Source organism: Phacochoerus africanus, chromosome 1 (assembly GCF_016906955.1).
Source record: "Phacochoerus africanus isolate WHEZ1 chromosome 1, ROS_Pafr_v1, whole genome shotgun sequence".
Lineage (NCBI taxonomy): Eukaryota > Metazoa > Chordata > Mammalia > Artiodactyla > Suidae > Phacochoerus > Phacochoerus africanus.
In genome coordinates, this window is record NC_062544.1 from 130109712 (window position 1) to 130131631 (window position 21920).

The 21920-nt window shown below is 39.2% G+C and overlaps 1 protein-coding gene across 2 annotated transcripts in view; it reads left to right on the forward strand.

The window, feature by feature from the left end:
• Positions 1-21920, forward strand: part of TAFA1 (TAFA chemokine like family member 1) — a 532815-nt gene that overhangs the window by 391679 nt on the left and 119216 nt on the right. For both annotated transcript variants that reach the window (XM_047754482.1, XM_047754491.1), the window contains one exon: positions 6715-6855. In XM_047754482.1, coding sequence (XP_047610438.1) covers positions 6715-6855 — 141 coding nt within the window. The remainder of the gene's footprint in view (positions 1-6714; positions 6856-21920) is intronic.

Here is a 21920-nt window from a genome sequence, read left to right on the forward strand (position 1 = left end):
CATCCAACAAGTACTTTCATTTGATATTAGCTTTAGAGCTGATCATTAGCTAAGTATAGTTGCTTTCACTTTTCCTTAGGTGAGGAATCCCTTTGAAGGATAATACTGAGTGTTAAAAAGAAAATAGAGAAAGGAGTATACTGAATATTAAATAAATATTTAAACAAAATGTTCAAGTCCTGTACTGAATCTCAAAAATAAATTATCTCGAGTTGCTTTCTCCTTTCCTCCAGTGGGTGTAACTGAGCCCTCCCTGTCATAGATTATCTCTCTGTGAAGCCCCACTAGGGACTTGAAAATTGCTAATCAAAGGACTACATATATGAGATTCTTCCTATCAAAGTTCTAATTTATTTTATTTTTTTCTTTGTCATTATGTCAGTGGACTAGGGTTTTGTAGTTAGAATAAATTGAAAGATTCAATTTCTCTGATTGACCATGACTAGGTCAGTCACAAGTATAAAGCGTGGGAATCAGGAGATTTGGGTATGACAGGGCCAATCAGACTTTCTAAATGGCAGGGTCCTGTGGTCCTCTAAGACTAGGCTCTGGGCTCCACACTGGTATACCTGAGAGGAAGATGTAATTGAAGCCATAGTTCAACTTGTCAAGACCAGATGAGCTTGTTATTTAGAGCACCACCTCTCTGGCTTCCAGTGTGCAAATCCATCATCCATGAGCCTGAGGAAGATGTGGTATGGGGTCATTGACTTTATATACAAGGTTTTAATGAAAATGGAGCACTCGTAAATTCCCAGTCACTGGGCTCCCTTTCAGGGAAATGGCAGTATGGATGCCAGGGTGGAACTGCAGAAGGAACATTTATATGGGGTCAGAGGATATGGGTTCTGGTCCCGACAATGCCAGGTACTTGCTAAGTAAAATGGGGGAAAGTGTTTTTGGGGCTCTTGATCTCAGTTGCCTTCTCTGTAAAATGAAGGTAATTACAATCTCATTGGGCTTTTGTGAGCATAAAATAAATGAAGGTTTATGTAGTATCTACCATGATGTTAAGTACTTGGTGAATATTCAACAAATGGTTAAGTCCTATAATACTATTATTAGCACCATTCGTTTTATGGCTTTGTCATTTGGCTGCTTTAAATCCTCATCCTCACTAAAAAGTACAGATAATAGTGGTCCTCTTTTTTTTGTCCTCAAATAATTTTGCAGTTTAAATGAAATATGTATTAAAAGTACTTCAGAAATCATTATAATATGCCAGGTAATGTTAATGGAAAACAATAGGAATTCCTACCTTTGGGGAAATTACATTTCAGTGAGGAAGACACAGTAAGTATAATAAATAAATAAATAAATAAATAAATAAATTTGAAAGTTAACGGTACTGTGGGGGTGGGGTTATGGGGGCAGCACAAAGTGAAATCATGGCTGCTGACTAAGGGAATTATGATTTCAGTAGGGTGGTCAAATGTGCCTGTGATAAAATGACATTGGGAAAAGATGTGGAAGAGTTGAGAATGAGCCAGAGACCCACTAGAAGGGTACCCTAGGTGGTACATGGTTCACCTTATTGAAACCAGATGAATCTGTTATTTAGAGCAACCTGGTTTAGAGCAACCCTCAAGGGGGAATCCTGCCTACCATGTTCAGGCAATAGCCTGCACAACCATTGTCCCTGGAGCAGAGAAATGGAGAGAAAGGTGGAAGAACAAGGTCAAAGGCACAGTTAGGGAAGAAGGGGCAGGTTAGATACTTAACCTTGATATCTATCTAAGAAAAGTATGAGACTTCCTTTTGGAAGTTCAGCATCAACAAAGGATGACTGCTTATGACAAGGTGTAAAAAATGTATGAGTTTGGAGTCCAGTAGATGTGGGTCACACGTGTGTGATTCTGGGCAGGTTATTCAACTTCCCTTTCATCTGTAAAGTGGGGAAATGCCTTGTACAATTTCTAGGAGGTTTACAGCTAATATAGGCAAAGTGCCCACGTACAACATGCAAATCAGAACTCAGAAAATGGCAGTGAGGGCTGAGATGACTCAGAACTGTTCATGGTCATCTGCAATAGTGCAGTGAGGAACTGACTCTGGGCCACCAGTGGCCACCTCATATTCCAAATTATTTAACTCAGTCAGTAATTCAGATGATCTGGCATATCTGTCTCTGTGTCAGCTGGCTTGACTATAAATCAAATGAGAGTCAAGTTACATCCAGGGAGATTTCTTATGCCTCATGCCATTTTCAATCAGAAATGTTGCTCTTGTCTTGTATTAAAGCCAAGTGGTGACTTTAAAATTGGAGAGATTTTCATGAAGTATAGAACCAGCTATTACTGACTTGACTGGGGATACTTGTAGCTGATAATTATAAGCTAAGGTGACCTGTTTGTGGATGTCTGGATTACAGAGTGAAATATGCAGTTAGCCCTGTCATTCCATAACTGTCATCTCAGTGATGGGCAAGTGGTGAGAGGGAGATATCTGCCCATGATCCAAGTTCAAGCCTGCTTACCCTCTGCTCAGAATTTTGCTGCAGTCTCTTGTTTCTTCTGCTTTGCCCTCTCTGAACCCTCCTGTATGCAGTGGACACAGTCATCACTCGAGAGCAATATCCATATAACAGTGCTTAGCTTCACAATCCCCATTTATGCTTGTGAATCACACTGCAGCCTCACCCTTGAGAGTGAAACCCTCTTCTGTTCAATCCTATGTCAGGTCCTAACTTCTGTCTATTCCAATGTGTTCTTTCAAATGCCCTGGCTTGGCTCCTCAGAGAAATAGCTGATTTTAGGACTGAGGCAGGAAATAGACAAGATGAGTCAGGACCCTCTTAAAGGACCAGAAAGTAAGGACGTGCTTTAAAAAAAAAAGACAAAGAAACCAACTGAAAGAGCTCATAATGACCAAAGCTGTACCTTTTTGAGCAACAAAATAAACAACACAGTATAGGATTATAACCCAAAGTATAAATAAATATCAGTGAGTCATGGGCCCTATTGATATAAATGACTGAATGAGTAAATAATTAGGAGAGTAGAGACCAATATTCCATGCAGAAGAATTCCCAAATGTTTTAGCAGATACTGCTTCCTCACAGAGATGGAGATGAAACATAACTCTCTGTTCTCTAAGGGTGTGACTTCCTTCCAAAGAGGACAGTATGGAGAATGAGGAAGGAGAGTAACTTTATGGTGGAGAAATATGAGAAGTACTACCTCAGCCTTGAGATCAAGTCAAAATCAAGGGTGATAACTCATGTTGATAGTATGTACCCTTGATAAGATATGATGAGAATGGTACTTGACTTCCATGGTCTTCCTCCAAAAGCATAACCTCAGTCTAATCATGAGAAAAGCATCAGATAAACCCCAATTGAGGGACATTTTCTAAAATACCTGATGAACACTGCTCAAAACTGTCAAAGTTATCAAAAAGGAAGGAATGGCTGAGAGACTGTCATAGCTGAGAGGAGCCTAAGTAGAAAAAATAACTAAAATTAATGTGGGATCCTGAAATGGGGTCCTGGCACAGAAAAGGACATTAAGCAAAAGCTGAGAAAATCTGAATAAAGCCTAGACTTTATTTAATAATAATATTTCACTAATTGTAACAAATGTAGCATATGATGTTAACATTAAGGGAATAAAAATAGGAACTATATAATAGGGTGCGGCATATATGTAAATTCCTAGAGTTATCCTCACAAATTTTCTATAAATCTAAAACTGTTCCATGTTTAAAATGTTGTTTTAGGAGTTCCCATCGTGGCGCAGTGGTTAACGAATCCGACTAGGAACCATGAGGTTGTGGGTTCGGTCCCTGCCCTTGCTCAGTGGGGTAAGGATCCGGCGTTGCCGTGAGCTGTGGAGTAGGTTGCAGACACGGCTCGGATCCCGCGTTGCTGTGGCTCTGGCGTAGGCCAGTGGCTACAGCTCCGATTAGACCCCTAGCCTGGGAACCTCCAAATGCCGCAAGAAGGGCCTGAGAAATGGCAAAAAGACAAAAAAAAAAAGTTGTTTTAAAATAATGCCCACACTCTCACATGAATGAAATGCTTCCCCTTCCTCACTCCCTGTGGAAGCCCTACCTTTCATCTCATAACTTAAGAAACCTTCATAATTCTTCGAAAATGAATGGATCTCTCCTTTCCTCTGTGTCTGAAGAACTTGATCTTTATGGTACGGTGTTAATTTTCATTAATGTACTGATTCTTTCATTCATTTAACCAGCAGTTCTGGACTACCTATACCAGTTATTGACAATAGGGCTGTGAGGAGATAAGCAACAACCTTGACCCTGACCAAGCTTACAGATTGCCTAGGGTGATAGACACATGTTTACAATTGTGCAAGGAAATGTGTAGTGTGCTAAGAGAATGAACTATGGTGGAAGTTAGGGGATATTTTCTAAGGAAAAAACTTGCTGTCAGTTCAAAGAAGAACTAAGTATACGTGTTTGAGTTGGGGGTAGTTGGTTGGAAGGAAAGAGAGAGCATTCCAGGAAAAATCCTATTTGCCCATTTCTGAGGCAGAAAGAAGGATGCACCCTCAGAGAAATATAACATCAGTGTGACTGGGTATTATCATCAGAGGTAGCATTGTGGACTCTCCCTGTGTGTCAAGCTCAATTCTAATCCCTATACTTGTATTATCTTGGTCTACACTCACTCAACCCAAGGAGGCAGTGTTATTTTTTTTTCCATTTTACAGATAAGGAAACTGAGGAACTTAAATAGTGACAGAGCTGAGATTCAGACTAGAACAGGCTGGTGTGAAAGCCCAAGCTCTTTCCTCCTATTTAGGGATGCACAGTCAATCTGCCTTCAGTCAGAGATTCTTATGAGTGTTCCCTTCATATTAAACCAGGGTTATTGGCACTATTGACATATGGATCCAGAAAAGTCTTTATTGTGGAGCCTGTCCTGTGTATTGTGGGATGTTGGAGCATACCTGGTGAAATGCCCTCTGATGCCGGAATCCAGGTTCTTGTTCATGAACACACAGGCAGCAAGCAAGCAAAGTCTTTATTAAAGAATAGCAAATAGCTCCCAGGGCTGCTGGGATGGAGAGAAGAGCCCCCTTCTCTATTGTCCTATAGGGATTTTTATCTCTTAAAGCTGGGGAGGGGCACCAACATGGGCCTGGAAAGATATAATTTTCTCCCATTGGCCTTGCTCAATTACCTGTATCAGTCCTGGTCCAACAGAGGTTTTTAGGGTTGGAAATGTCCTGTAAGTTTTATGGTTTCTTTGTCCTTTTCTTTCCTTAGATTAAGTCACCATTCCTCTCATTTCTTTTAATCAGTTGAGGAGTGGGCTAGAGATTCAAATTCCCTATAGTAAACAAAGCCTGTGGGGAATGCGCATTTCCTATAATAAAACAAGGCCTGTGGAGGTGTTACTCCCTCAAGCCCTTAAGTCACAAATGTTAATCAAGATCCATATCAAAGAATGTATCCAAGCCATGCTTCTACACTACCTACCTAAGTTAATATTCTGCCTCACTTCGACCCTACAGGATGCCCTTAGTTCCCACCCTCTACCAGCTATGACAATTAGAAATATCTTCCAACTTTGTCACATGTAATTGGTGGGAAGGGCAACAAAATCACCTCATCCAGTACCCCGCATTGAGAACCACTGAGTTAACACTCTTAAGTTCTCAGGATGGAATGGAGTTATATTTAAATTCTTCCCTCTTTCCTGTCTTCCATCCCTCTTCTTTTTTTTTTTCAATGGATACATATCCCTTACAGTTTATAACACAATCCCTTGCAGACAGTGGTTGCCTGACAAATGCTTGAGGAATTGCTGCCAACTGACTCTTGGATGACATGAATCATAAGCGTTATGACCCATTCTTGTCAAATTATACATATCCTTCCTGAATGCAAAATTTGATGTTGGGAAAGTTAATTCCTGGTTTCTGACCACTTGGAACATCTCTTGTGTCCCTGGAGAACTGGCTTAGCTGGTGTCCCGCAGGCCAGAAAGACCTGCCTGGCTCTTACCAGCCTTTGGACAGAGTCAGCAGAGTACCTGTTAAGAACCTAGCAGAAAGTGGCATACATTTGGTTGTCACTAAATGCTGATGAATGCATGGCTGACCTCTAACAATTAAGTGATGCTCAATGCCTCTGTCTGTCATTTGAGATTCCACTGGAAGCACATAGGAATTTCTCCAGTGATTCCTTCTCTCACTTTTGCATGAAATCTGGCTTTGGGAAATGACTCCCCAACTAGATTTTCTTTTCAACCCCCTTGAGATTGAGCAGGTGCTGGGAGGGAGAGCTCATTTCTGGGCATTTTCCTTGCCACGGCAGGTTTTGTATCATTTGAGTGTCAGTTGCTTGTCATGAACAGGAGCGCAGAGAATTCCAAATGCAAAGATAACACAGGGGTGAGCTCCCCAAATATAGTGCATTTAAATCTGGTAGCATCTTTATTCTGTATTAACCCCAGGCATTGACTGCTCTGCTGTCTCTCAGTACTTATAGCCCAAAAGTATTGCCTCTTGAGGGCTCTTCCTTGGGGTTCTTTGTTATATTTAAAGTTTTGTGCTGTGATGCCTATCTTCGAGATTACACATCCATTGTATGTAATCTTACATACATGTATATATACCTGCTGTAGGAGAGAATCCCATAGCAATTGCAACTCCCTTTCCCCAAGCCCTCCACACATACCCCTACAGGCCTGAACAGCCACTGAATTATTTCTAATCAGCATCCTGTTTTTTTCTCTCTTGCCAGAAGGAGGGACATGTGAAGTGATTGCCGCACACAGATGTTGTAATAAGAATCGCATTGAGGAGCGGTCACAAACAGTCAAGTGTTCCTGTCTACCTGGGAAAGTGGCTGGAACAACAAGAAACCGACCTTCCTGTGTTGATGGTAAGTAGCTGGTCTCACACCTCTCTTTGAGGATTCATCTTCATCTTCACCATGCATAATATGCATGCTTTGTTTCATCTAAATGTTGTTCAAGATAATGAAGAAGGTGCATCAAAAGTGCTGGAAAGTTACACAAATATCAGCCCTCTGCATAGGGTTTGAATTCTTGTTCTTCTGGCTTTGGTATTTTCTAATAGCTGTATGTGAAATTTTGTGTTTTTTTTTTTTTTTTAGAAAACATAAGGTAAAGGAATTTTTTCAAGTCAATAAATTTGAGAGGCCATCTCATTTGGGAAGTGATTTTGAATTGATTTTGTATATAATGCTGATGATCTGGTATCTAATATTCATCCCATAGATGCTTATGAGCATTTACTATGTGCCAGGCACTGCTCCAGGGCTTCACATATATTCACGAACAGATAGAAGTGCTCTGAGAGTTCACCATGTGCCAAGCCCTGTCCTATACTTTTCTCATACATTATTTTATGCATTCATCCCAACCCCATCTTTGTTATTTTTTGTTGTGTAACAATACCAATTGACGCTCTGCCCCCAAAATTAGCTACTTTAAGCAGCAAATATTGTCTCATAAATTCCATAGGTCGGGACTTCAGCTTATCCGAATGGTTGTGGCTTAGGGTCCCTTCTGTGGTACAGTCAAGATCTGAAGGCTTGACTGCTGCTGGAGGATGGTTTTGAGATGGCTTAAGCACATAGCTATTGGCAGGTGGCATCAGTGCCCTGCCACATGGACCTCTTCAAAGGAGATTTGTGTCCTCACAACATGGCGCCTGGCTTCCCCCAGAGTGAGTGGTTCAGTAGAACAATGTAGACACCACAGTGACTTTTTCTTTTTTGATACAACCTCAGGAGTTATCCTTCATTGTTTCTACAATGTCTTATTGGTTATTGAAGTCACCCCTATCAGTCAGCATGGGAGTGGATAATAAAGGCTTGAAAATCTGGAAACAGGAATCACTGGGGCAGGTACAGTTTCCCTCCCATTTTGAACATGAAGAAACTGATGCTTAAAAGCTCAGTCCATTGGTCCCATGACTGCTAAGTTGTAGCTCTAATAACTCTGAGTTGAAGGTAAATGACTCTAATACCATGGCTTGACTACTACCTTTAAACAATTTTATATGCCCTGTCAAACAGAGAGTCCAAGGTTCAAAGGGAAAACAAATATCTCTCCCCAAATTCATCTTTCGTAACTTCAGATCCAGATATGAGCTGACTTTCAAATTCTTTGGTAAGAAAATGAGGACTCAGAGAATTGAGTCACTTGATCAGTCAGTCACACAGAAGGAATTAGAATCTAAATCTCTTGACTGAGGGTCCATGGTTCTACTTCTAGATATAGAAAGAGAAGGATATCTTCTAGATTGGCTTGTGTTATGTATTTTTATTATGAATCATTAGGTGGTTAGAAAAGAAACACATTCAAGCTAGACCAAGGAAGGAGGAAGTTATTTTTTAAAAAAAAACAAAGAAGATTCCTAGGGAACCCATTTACAGGAAATTCAGTCAAACCTCGTTGAATTCATAAACTATTCTGGCAGCTTCCGTCTTGTTTTCTGTTTCTGATCTTTCTTGCCCTCATTCTCCTCCATGTAGATGGGTTCCCTCTTTAAGCATTTTAGCTTTTGCTCTCACATAACTTAGGAATTGGTGTGTGAAGCTTTTGTTTTGTAGTATCAACTTGGAATTCACTCAGCAGTACAGTATAGCCCAAATAGATCTGACTCACTCCCTGTATCTCCAATGCCTTCTCCTGAAAGACTAAATAGGATTGACCCAGTTTGGGTCACATTGGTTCACCTTTGCTCAATCAGCTGCAGCCAGAGGGACAAACCGATTAGGGTATTCTATACCAGTGGAAGTTCCAGTGCCCCAATCGGTTAGTGTATGTTACTTATACATACTTATACATCTGAAAAATGTGAAAAAGCCAGGTTTAGGAATACACTGTGATCAGTAGTTCTCAATCAGGGCAATTCTCAGGGATCATTTGGCAATGTCTGGAATATGCTGTGATCAGTAGTTCTCAATCAGGGCAATTCTCAGGGATCATTTGGCAATGTCTGGAGTCAGTTTCGGCCTAGACATTTGCTACAACTAAGCGGGGTGCTCTTGGCATCTGGTGTGTAAAATCCAGAAAAGCTACTAAATGTCCTACAATGTGCAGGGCAGCCCTGCAAAAAAGTATTGTCCTGCCTCCAATGTCAGTGGACCTGATGTTGAGAAACTTGCGCTACAATTATTTACTTATTCTAGGTCACAGTTGGTGCCATAAAGCACTTCCACTGTGGGGAAGGCAGGTTAGACTAGAAAAGCCATTTCACCATCTTTTAGGAGGAAACTCTTGGCCCTAGAAGCGAATAAACATTATAAAACCATGATTATTTCTCCTATTCTCTGCCAAAGAAAGCACTGAGTCTGTTAGCTATAAATCTCCATTTTATTTCCAGTTCATTTTTATCACTAATGATCTAGAAATAGAATTGCCTTCAGGATTTGGATGCAAGGCACAGAGAGTGATGCATTGTCTATGCTGGCAGAGGGGGAAAATGGTGTCTGGCTCTAAGTTCCTGTGAGAAGTTAAGCCACCTAATGATAACGTTTTGTCTCTCAGAACAAGTTTGACTTTGCAAACTCGGAGCCGCTTAGTGTGGCAGGTGTATGCATGAGAGCTATTAGTGTCAATCTTCCAGGCAAAAGTCAATAAAGTGTAGAGTATTCTGTAGTCTCAAGTGGATTGTTTATAATTTCCATAGCGTTCTACTCCAAAATCTTGGAAATCCATTGGCACATGTGGGAAAAGTCTATGTGTTGCTTTGATCAAAACTGTTTTTAATGGCCTAGATCTCTACATGCAAATTAAATATGAAGTAGGTATATAAATGAACAATTCCAGCATAGTTATTAAGACCACAAACTGTGAAATAAGACAGATATGAGTGGAATCCCAGCTGTACCAGTTACTAATAAAATGACCTTGGGCAAGTCACATTTGCTCACTAACCTGTTTCCTCATCTGTAAAATGGGGATAATGATTGTTTCTGCTTCATTAGGTTGTGGTGAGGATGGAGGAAACCTTGTTTATAATGTGTTTTTGCATAGTATCTAGTTCTCCTCAAGTGCTTAATAAATGATGGTAACAGTTTTTTATCTCACTAATATAATAAGTATGTGTAATGCTTAGACACGGACATTATTTTATGAAGTTGTTTCTCCTATGAATTCAATACAGTAGCATTTTATCCACCATCTTTTCTTGGAACTGCTTCTAACTAATTAGCCTGGGAATCAGTAATGATGGTAATCTTCTTCAAGAATGTGCATTCATTATAGGGACTTTGAATAATACAGAAATACATCCATGCATTAAAATCACTATGCTCAGATTATCATTGCTTCGTAAAACAATCTACATCCTTCGACGTTTAACCCATCGTTGAAAAGAAATTCTCATAGTAGGTATTTTACTAAACCAAAATATTATAGTACTATTTTATAGACAGCTTGTTTCCTTTAATACATGGCGAACATTTTCCAACTTAATACATACCCTTAAAGAACATTATTGTTAATTGCTACATAGGATTTCATTTATCTAATTATCCTCTCCAGTTTGACACATTTATGACTTTTCATGCGTTTTCCTATTAAGAACATATAGAAACCAGTTTCTCTCCATGACGGCAGTTGACAATCCATATACCACATTTGTCCTAAATATATTTGGTTCTATATACTGCATTTGCCATAGTAAGTTTTCCAATTACTGTTATTTGCTTTCCTCTGAAATTGCAGGCCAGTTGCCTTTTATAGTGATTCCAAAAACAGAAGAACAGCTTGATTTTTTAAAAAAGCTTGTGTTGACTTGTTTTAAGATTCAAAATCTGGGACTAGATTATTTCAGATGGGACATATATTTTGAAGTATAATCTTAGAAACTTATAGTACATGATATTTGGAGAAATGCATAAGTAGTGGATGTTTAGTTTAAAAGTGATATTCTGTTACCTAATAACAGAAAATACCAAAAAAATCACAACAACTTAATTTTTGGTGTAGTCATCTACAAATATTTTAAAAAGGTTTTTGCCCTTGGAGGTGTGCCTGGCAGTATTCTGAGGGAATATAGGTTGTCATACTTGAATTCTTATTAAGTTGTGTTTTGTTATTTATTCTATAACTCAAAATAGAAGGGAGACTATCTTACTCAATATCTTTGATACCAACTAAGAATATCATGTACAGTCTTTCCATATTTCTGATTATTCCAGGGCCCACATTTAAAATAAAATACAAATAAGAAGATGATGATTCAGACATAATTATTTATTTAAGAGAAGAGTTTTTCGAAGCCAGATGATGTAAAACAAATAAAAAATTTCTAGGGTTAGTGATGTTTTATTGTTCTAACTGATCTTTGATAACATCAAAAGAGTATCCATCTCAGCTTTAAAAATAATGGAATATAATTAGTAACATAATGATAACAGTAGTAAAATAATGACTAACATTTTCTTAAAGGCTTACCTTAAACCACTTTTATAAGTCCTTCAAGTCTGTTTATTCACTTAATTCTAAGACCAACCCCATAAAATGTAGCACTGTCTTATTTCCATTTTAGCTCTCCAAGAAACTGAGGCATAGAGATGGGATAACTTCCTTAAAATCTTATAGCAGAGCTGGAAGATTCACCTGGGTGGACTCCAAGCCTCCATTTATCAAGCATAGGCAAACCAAGTTCTAACATAAATGCATGCTGTGGTCCAAAAGATTTTTTTTAATTTTAATTTTTTATTTTTTGGTTTTCGGGGCCACACCATGGCATATGGAGGTTCTAAGCCTAGGGGTCAAATAGGTGCTACAGCTGCCGGCCACAGCCACAACCACAGCAACCGAGCTGGATCTGCAAACTACACCACAGCTCACAGTGACACCAGATCCTTAACCCACTGAGCAGGGCCAGGGATTGAACCCCCCTCCTCATGGATCCTAGTCAGGTTCATTAACCACTGAGCCATGGTGGGAACTCCCAGTCCAAAGGCTTTCTTGCAAGATGCCAATATATTAGGTGAGAAGAGAAAGGAAGTCCACCCATGTGTCTACTTACGGAAACATTCTGTATTTTGGACAATACCTGCCTGTTCCCTTTCTGTGTCTTAGAGTATGTTGATTGGTTCCCCTTCCTAAAGTCATTGTCATTGAGTAATTAGAATCATTTTTATAAATAATGATTTCAGTTTTGTAGAATGACAGTAGTATCATTGTTTAAGGCATTCGGGGATAAAATGACAGTTTGCTGGAGAAATTTTCATGCAGTTTTATCTATTTAGGATTTCATTCTCATATAATTTACGTATAGGCCTAACTTATACAAATATGTGAAAAAAAATCATTACCACTACTGCTGAGTAGAGGAGGTCTTTTAATTCACTGTAGATTTTCAACATTTGTCTAATTAAGAAAAATCTCCATAATAAGCTGATAGGCCTTCCCTTCTCATTCAGTAGAATTTAATGTCCATCTCAATGACTTTGATTCCTAGAAATTTTACCTGATATTCTTGTGTTCTTATGCTGGATTAACAGCCAGAGAGGGCAGCAAGAAGAGATCAGCTTATATCACAAAAACCTTCTAACTTCCACAGCTGTAGAAACCCTAGATTTTTTGTTTTTAACCATAAATAAACAGTTAATATAATGAAAAAGTCTTCATACTCCTGGATATTTATGTGAACATAAACCCCTGCAATACACCAGGATATTTTGCTCCTGGCTTATCCTACTTTGTCTCCAAGACAGGAACAAAAGCAACAAAAGGAAAGATACAGAAAGAGACCCAGTAAGACAGACAGAATTACAGGGAAGGAGACCCACAGTCAGTGAGACAAAGGGACATACAAAGAAGGGCATGAGAAAGAGAAACTAGAGAGAAAGGGATAAAAGAGAGCAAGAAAACAATGGATCCTTAGCAGGAATATTAAAGCATTTGCCCATAAAATGACTTTATTCATTTTTCCAGATAACTTGTCTACATTCAGTCTCATAGTGTATAATTAATTTTAGCAAAATAAAATGTATTTGGTAGATTGATACTGGAATTTTTTTTTCAAGTTGCATTGTATGACATTCTAGCACCAGAGTCTTTACAACAATTGTTTCTGAAGATTGCTGCTTTGGAAAATACATAATAAAATTTTCTTGACTGCATACCATTGTATTCCCTAGAGATGGCCACGGTGGACAAAAAGGTCTAAGAATTGAAATAAATTTGAAATCAGTAACAGTTTTCTATAGAATATCATGCACTATGTATGAGAAATATTGCATGTAATAACTCCCTCTTAGCCTTCAAATCATGATAGCATATTGTAGGCTCTGAGAAGTTCTGTGGTTTCTCTGAGAAGAAACTTGCAGAACTTTAGTCCAATATTTTCCAAACATTTTTGACCATAGAACCTTTTCTTATGTAACATATATTCACATCCTGCAGAACCACTGTTCCATGAAACAGACTTTGCTATGCTAATAGTAGACTATATGGACTCTGTTTTGGTTTTATTTTTTTGTTTCCAGTGGTCTTCTGAGACCTACTGGTAAGTCCTGTGCCCAGAGCTCAGTGTTCTTCCTAAGACTGGCTGACCAAACATTACCCAATGGGTCCCAGTACTAATGTGATTTATAATATCTTAGTGCAAGGTCAGGTGCAACTGCAGTTTGCAAATCATCCAGAGATCTTCCAGAGGAATGTAGTATGAAAAAGCTTATGCCTTTTTATTCACAAATATTAAATGTTTTAGGGGACTGGGAAGATGACCTGTTTTGGTTCTACCATTTATTACTAGTCATCCACATATAGTAAAATACCAAGATAATGAATTGCTATGGTGAGTTAGGGCCATATGCCACAATAACTGCCTGTGGCCCCTTTATTACCATCTCTATTTGAAACTTACCTTGTTCTTTCAAGGCAAACTCTACCTTGTTTAATAGATGGAATGCTGAGCTCAACAGCTCCATCACAAGGCATCGCTAAGAGTCCATTGTTCTTATTAGATGAAGATCTTCTATGGCACCATTAGTAAAATTGTGGAATTTCAGGCATCTTTTCTGAAGTATATGTAAATTTTCTTTTGCTTCCCTACTTGGCACCTGTTCTTACCCAGGTACATAAGACATCCAAGTCTGCATTAGTAAGAGGAAGAAGGATTTGTAAGAACTGGAAAAGCTTTTTAGACTGTCTAATAAAAGGCTGTCTCTCTTTGTTCCTTGTCATGATGAAAAGAATGGGAGTTCAGTCTTCATATATTCCCATACCTCTGAGGAGATGTAATTTTTTTTTCTTTTCAATTTAAAGCAGTAGGCTACAACTGACAGCCCACTGGCAGAAACTACCCTCAGTCCTGTTCCTTAGGTGGAGAGTAATGGAAAAACTGACTTTGCATGCTCTTAAGATGGAAAAGTCCGGTTTCCCGCAGGCCTCACCACTCCCTTACACACCTGGCTCTGGAACATCAATGTCACTTACCTGATTCCTAGAGACAGTGTCATGTGTGTTTCTTGGTTCACACAGTCATTTTTCTACTCTTCTCAAGTTAATAAGCAAATTAATTTGTTGAAAAAGAATTTCTCTTCAAAAAAGTTATAACCCCTTGTAAATGGAAATACATGAATGCCAAAATAGCAAAGAAAGGATGAGAATAAGGCCAACCCTCCTTTTCCTCTCCTTTCCTACTAATCCTCACATCTTGATTGCCAGAGAGAACCATCATTACCAGCTTTCTGTGCAGCCATACAGAGAATATCTACACATGCAGGCCTATGGACATACACACACAACTCAACAAGCCAAAATGATGTCAGCTTATTAAAAAATGCTCTGAACCTATATTTTTTTTCAGCATAAGGCAGTATCTTATATACTTCACTGTTTTCATGAAAGAATGGCTGGTAAACACAGAAAAAAAAATTGCTCATCATCACTCAAGTGAAGAAATGTAAATTAAACCCTGAAATGTAATGTTTCATCAGTCAAATACATGCAGAGATGAAAAGTTTGGTAATACCCAGTACTAAGGAGGGTGGAGAGGAAAATTACATATAAATCATACTTGATGATAAACGGCTTACAAACTCAATTAGTTAGCCACTTTTCTTTATTTGGTTCACCGAAAGGGAAGAAGATAAATTGGAGATTTTGTAATGAGACTGGATGTTTGGGGAGCATAAAACAAATCACATGCATTACAACTCCTTACAGTGACTTTATTTAGCCACATTTTCTAGGCATATAATTCCCTGTGTTCCCTCAGTAGGATTGGGTTTGTGAATCTGGATATTATCTAAGAAATCTTCTAAGGGTTTCGATGTCCTTTTCAGGGAGGAAAGTAAATATAAAAGTATATTTAGTGCATATACTTGCATCTAAATATATTAAGCTCCATTCTAAAACCTGTCTATGTAGCTACTTGAGCATACAAAACTCTGTGCACAAACATTTATCATGGTGTATATAGTGTAAGTGAGTGTGTGTGTGTGTGTGTCTAATTATGGTGCATCTCATCCCAAATCCTTGTCACTGATCTTGACTTGGTCACACAGAACTCCAAATTCATCAACAAGAAAATTTCCCTAACACAGCTTCAGAGTTATTGGTTTCCATTTATCTCCAAAGAGCTCAGGTGTTTTCAAAGACCTGTTCTTGTCTGATATGAGAGCACTTTTCATCATTTTTTTTTTCAGAAAGAGGGAAAAATGTTGTTCTAAATCTAAGGAGTCAGCTCCTCATCCCTTTAGCTGGGCTCTAGCCTAGATAAGGCAAGATCTCGGGGCCCTGTGTTATTAATGTGCTGTCCATATGAATAACGAGCAAGGCTTGTGAATTACTTCACACTTCTAGGAAAATCTATAGCCTTGTCCTTCTGCAACAGCCCTTAGAAGCTGCTGAGGATATTGGCCCATTTTGATGTGGAAGATTTTGATAACTTCATCTAAGGAAGTGGTAAAACTTATGTCCCCTTCTGAGGCCTGTGTAGAAATGTATGCAGATGAATAATATTTTAAAAATGCAATAATGCATTCTTCTATCCTCTCAAGCTCCTTGAATTTTTGAGGGCCTATTCCCAACCAAACAACAAGACAGAAATTACCCACTAATCAAAGAATATAAGGCCCAAATATTTAGTGTGTCAGTTCAAAATCTATCTAGACACTGAGGTAGAAAATGGAAGGATTAGGATTTTTTTCCCCCAAACTCATATGGATGCCATGAGCCTGGAGAAGGAGAAAGGAAGGACCACAGGGGTAGGAAAAAATATGGTCCACTTGAGCAAAGGCTATCTGCCGCTTCTACCACAGACATGTGTTACCACTTCTGGACCCACCTCTCCTGCTTCCAGCCAGGAAGAGAGCCCTGTACACAATAGCTCAACATGTTTTTTATATCCTTTTGGTTGTCTTCCAGTGAAGACTGTCTAGGAATAGAAGCTAGCATATTGCACAGTGATTGTCCATCAGGAGTCCTAACCACCATTATCCTAAAGCCTCCTTACCCTTCCATCCTGCGTAGATGACCTCTAAGATCCTTAAGAAGTCCAGGAAGTAAGAAGAGGAATCTGGGCTCCTTAATGGGGTCATGGACATAGAAAGGAAATTCTATGTACCAAATAAACAAGACCAGATGGAGTCAAGATCTCTACTTGAGCTAGGACATTGGAAGAACATTCTCACCTTCCCCAACCCATCTATTTTACTGACGCTGCTTAGTATTTTCATGATTGGATCATTTTAAAAATTTAATGGTAAAATTCAGTGGACTCAAATTCAGTGTCAGTTAATATTACTTATTCTGGTTAAATAATTGGGACAATCGCATGTCTTCAAATTGAGAGTGGCATACTTGCGCCAACTCAGAAAGGATAATTTATGATCTCCTTTAGTGCCTACATACTAACTGCACTTTATACTAGGTACCTATTCTCATCTACCCTCTCAATAGTGGCTCCAGTGAAAAGAGAAGTTGTCATGATAATACACAGGGGTCACAGTATCCAAGAGTGGAGGGTGCACAATAAAAGACCTATAAGCTGCTAAAATTGACCTAGGCCATATGTGTTCATTATTGTAGTAGTCATGGATGATATATACCCTTCTGCTTGGGTGCTTTCTTGATATCTGCCTCATTCTTCTATCTGAAAATGAGGGAGATTAAGTCTGCCCATGTCAGCTGACAGTGGTCTTTTCAAGTACATGGGATACTAGTTATAGCACTAGTTTAAAAGTAATAATTGTACTGGTTTATAATTGAATCCTTTCTATGTGCCAGACCTGGTGCATTACATGTATTCCTCTACGTAATTTTAACAACAGCAGCCTTATAAGATAGATACTATTCTTATCTCCATTTTATGGAAGAAGAACTTCATGCCTTAGAGAAGTTAAATCATCTAATCAGGATATCTAAGACCTCAAATGAAGAACTGCTAGAAATGATGGGTACAAGGTAGCATTAGAAACACTGGTAGCAAATGTTCAGAGTACATGTGCCACTTCTTGTATTTCCCTTCCTTGGAGAATGACACTACCATGCAGGTATGCTTAACTCTTACTTAAGGATCCTCTGCAACATATCCTCATTCACATTCCATATATTTCAGATCCATCATTTTCTCATCATTTCCTAATTTTAATGCTGCTGCAATGCAGACTCTTCTCTTGCCCATAATTAATCCCTCTGATTCACATGCACCCTCAACCCTGCTTCCCTGCTCCATCTGACTCCCACTTCATTCACCAAGTTTCATCACCCACTCCAGAGGTCCTCCTTCAAACCTCTGTACTCAAAATGAACAGATGCTCCCTCCCCCCACCTCCCTGGCACAGCCTGTATAATATTTATAATAATTTACCCTAATGTAGTGTAATCTTCTGTTGACTTGTGGCCTTCGCTACTAGAGAGACTCACCCATTCATTCAGCAGGTATTTTCAGAGAATTGACCATGTGCCAGGAATTCTGACAAACATTTGGTCACATAATGATGAACAAAATTAGACCTTCTCTCTCTTGGAGCTGACAGTTCAGCCAGGGAGACAGACCATACTCTAATCATATGTGAAACTGTTTAAGTAGAAACCACATGTTCTGAAGCAAAGGAATTCAGCCCTTGGAAAGGATGTAATAACAAAGACTCTGAAGGAGGCCGGGAAGCTGAGACTTCTGGGGAGAAGTGCCAAGAGGTCTAAGATGTGAGGTATGACTTAAGCTACTTGGGTGAAGTGTTCCAGGTAGAGATCAGCATAGGCAAAAGCCTTGGGTTTTGATCAATAGTTTGAGAAAACTATGGTGGCTGAAACTCAAAGAACAATGAAATAATCTACCAGAAGAGGCTGAAAACATAGGCAGGGAGCAAACAATAGTGTTGGAACTGAGCTGTGCATCTCCAGTTCCTAGTAGGGTTCTTGCAAGTGAGATGTGCTAATCAAGTCCTTAGAGGAGGTAGCAATGTGGGAATCTGCTGTGGGAAATGGGATGGTCAACTTGGAATTTTGTGAGTGAGGCTAGAGCATAGAGAGCCCTCTACACAGACAAAAATCTCCCTGTGTAGTGTCTGACAACATATTTCAAAACCCCTACTCTAGCACTTCAGTCAATGCCAAGGCAAAGCACATCAAAATGCCTTTTTGATATCACCACCTTCCACACACACTGTTATCCATCCACATGGTTGCTGTCACCTAAATGTCCCATGCTATCTCTAAGCTCAGCCACTCACACTGCTGCAAAGAATGATCACACCCACCCCCAAATCAAACAAGCCAAACTCTTTGACAGAAATTTTCAGTCACTGCTTCTCAATTCTGCTGCCTGACCTTAGATAACGTTTCAACTACTAGGTTCATTATAGAGTGAAGGGCATCAGGTTAAAGGACTGATAACTTGAGGTATATTTAAACATGGTTGATAACTACATGTTCATGTCAGTTTGTTTTCTTCCTGATAAACATGTATCTTCTTTGACTCCCAATTCATTTCCTTATTAACTGACAATATCGTGTTCTATGCAGGGAAAAAACAAACAAACAAAAAAACCCTCCATAACATCTGTTCCTAAGGATGCTTGACAAACCCATTCCTGAAATCCAGGGTACTGTGTAAAATTCAGATGGGTAGGCAGCTTTATATGAGTCTATTTTGTGAAGGAAATAATGGAAAAATGGTTATTTTTCACATTGCCAAGCCCTGCTCCCTTCAGACTCCTCAAGCACATGTGGCTAAGAAACAATGTAATGGATTTCCTGTTGTGACTCAGTGGTAATGAACCCAACTAGTATACATGAGCATGCAGGTTTGATCCCTGGCCCCACTCAGTAGGTTAAGGATCCAGTTTTGCCATGAGCTGCATTGTAGGTCACAGGAGTTGCTTGGATCCTGTGTTGCTGTGGCTGTGGTGTAGGCCCTAAAAAAAAAAAAAAGAAAGAAAGAAAGAAAAGAAAGAAACAATGTAATAAAGCCATGCTATAAAAATTCTCTACTGGACTAACATCTCTTATAGAAAAATGATAATGACTACAGGAACTCAAAGTTGTGGAGCACTGTGTGTCTCAAGCACCCCACTGAGAATGTTACCAGCCTTTCACATCTAATCTTTACAACACATGAGATGGATTCTGTGAGTATTAGCACCATGTTACTGATAAGGAAATTGAATGAGAAGGAGCTTGCTGATGGTCACAAAGCTCCAGAACATAGCACCAGGGTTCAAACTAGGACGTCTGTTAGAAGCATCCATGGAAGATGTTAAGATGGCATTTGTTCCCAAATAGACAGATGGAAATTTCTACAGCAATATGGAGTCACTGTACCTTGGAACACACAGAGTGGGATTTCAACCCTGGTTTTGCCACTCATTAGTCCTTCAGGAAGTTATTCCCCTGGAACTATAGCTTCCTCACCTAAAAAAAGGAAATGAAAAGAGTGTGAGGTCAAAGAGTCTATGGGAATATTAAATAATTCATAAAAACTACAAATCTGTCATTCAATCTCCAGGCATATAGTGAGTCCTTAATTAGCCATAATGAAATCATGATTATTTTAAGAAAATAATATTAAATTGATGTCTTCATTAATGCATGCACATCTAGATTTGGAGCTAAGAAACCACGAGTCAGAATGGCAGTTTTTGTTGTAACGCTTTTACTTACTTATCTCTTCCTCATTTGAATACTGCAACCATAAGCAAGGCTTTCAAACATCTAAAAATGTGTGCAGGGATACAAAAACAGGTTGGATCATAATATATTACATTGTCTCCATTGAAGCATGACGAGAGAAGACAAGCTGAGTGTCATATGCTTGTTTTCCATTCAAAAGTGAAGACATTAGGAGTTCCCACTGTGGTACAATGGGATTGGCAGCATTTTAGGAGCACTGGGGCAAGGTTTCGATTTCCAGGCCCAGCAGAGTGGGTTAAGGATCCAGCATTGCCACAGCTGTGGTTCAGATGTGATTCCTGACAGCCAAAAAAAAAAAAAAAAGGAGGGAAAATATTTGAAAATTTGAATTCTTCTTATGGCTCATCATGTTAAGGACCTGATGTTGTCACTGTGAGGATGCAAGTAAAATCCCTGGCCTCACTCAGTGGAGTGCCATAAACCGCCTTATGTCTCAGATGCAGCTTAGATCTAGTATTGATTGATGTGGCTGTGATGCAGGCCTGCAGCTGCAGCTCAGATTCACCTCCTGGCCCAGGAACTTCCATTTGCCACAGGTGTAGCCATAAAAAGAAAAAAGAAGTTAATATATTGAGGACATCTTTTTCTAATCCCAATCCAAGTGAAAGAAGACACTCATTTTTCCAAGTGCCTATTGATACACCCAAGCATCTCTGACATCAAAAAATCTCATATACATGATGGATTTCAGAAAGGGACAAGGAGGGTGCATTTCATCGAGACGAGGTTCGTTTGGTATAGACTGGCTTGCCCTTGCCTTTGGTTTTCTCTCAGTCCTCACAGGATAGCTATCTTTTCTCTTCTCACTATAGACACTGTCCCTAGGTGACTTGATTCATTCATTTTTCATGGCTTCAGAGACCCAAACAGCTCCCATCTAATCTAATCCATTTTTCCAACTCCAGGTCCTTTGTACAGGCAATTATTAGACATATCCATTTGGATGTCACAAAGACACCCATATTCAGGATATTCAAAATAGAGCACATATTTTTATCAACCTGGTAACCTACTCATCATTCTCACATTAGCACCTGTATTTCAATGGACTGAATGTTTTTGTCCTCTCACCAAAATTCATATGTTGAAATCCTCAGCTCCAAGGTGATGGTATTAGGAGGCAGGGTCTTTTGTGGGCAATTAGGTCATGACAGCAGAACCCTCATGAATGGAATTAGGTTCCTTATAAAAGAGGCTCCAAAGGGAGCTTCACCCCTTCTGCCACATGAGATAAAAAGACAAGTCAGCAGAATGCATCCTGGAGGAAGACCTTCACAAGAACCTGACCATGCTTCTACCCTGGACTTGGACTTCAAGCCTCTAGAACTGTGGGAGATAAATTTTTGCTATTATAAGATGCCCAATCTATGATATTTTTTATAGCAGCCTGAAAGGGCTAAGATCACCAGCTCCTTGCTCAAGTGATCTTCATGAGAAACATCTTTGCCTTTTCTTACTTCCTTATAGCACACCTCCATTCTATCAGACTTCCTTGATTCCATGGCTAAACATCTATCCAGTCTTTTCTCTTTTTTTCCATCCCCATTTCCAACAACCAAGCTCACGCCATTATCATCCCTCGCTGTGATTACTGAGAGATTTGCCTTCTTATTGCCTGAAACTTTTTATTGTATGTGACCTCTAGAAAGGAATCTAATTCCTCCTGATGTATGAAGTGTTGTCCTTTTCTTTTTGTCACGTAATTCCTACTTTAAATTACATTTCAATGCTATCTTCACTGCTGTACAATGGACGCTATGCGAATGTCTTTTTCATGGCTATACTCCAGTGCCTAACACAATGCCTGGCATAA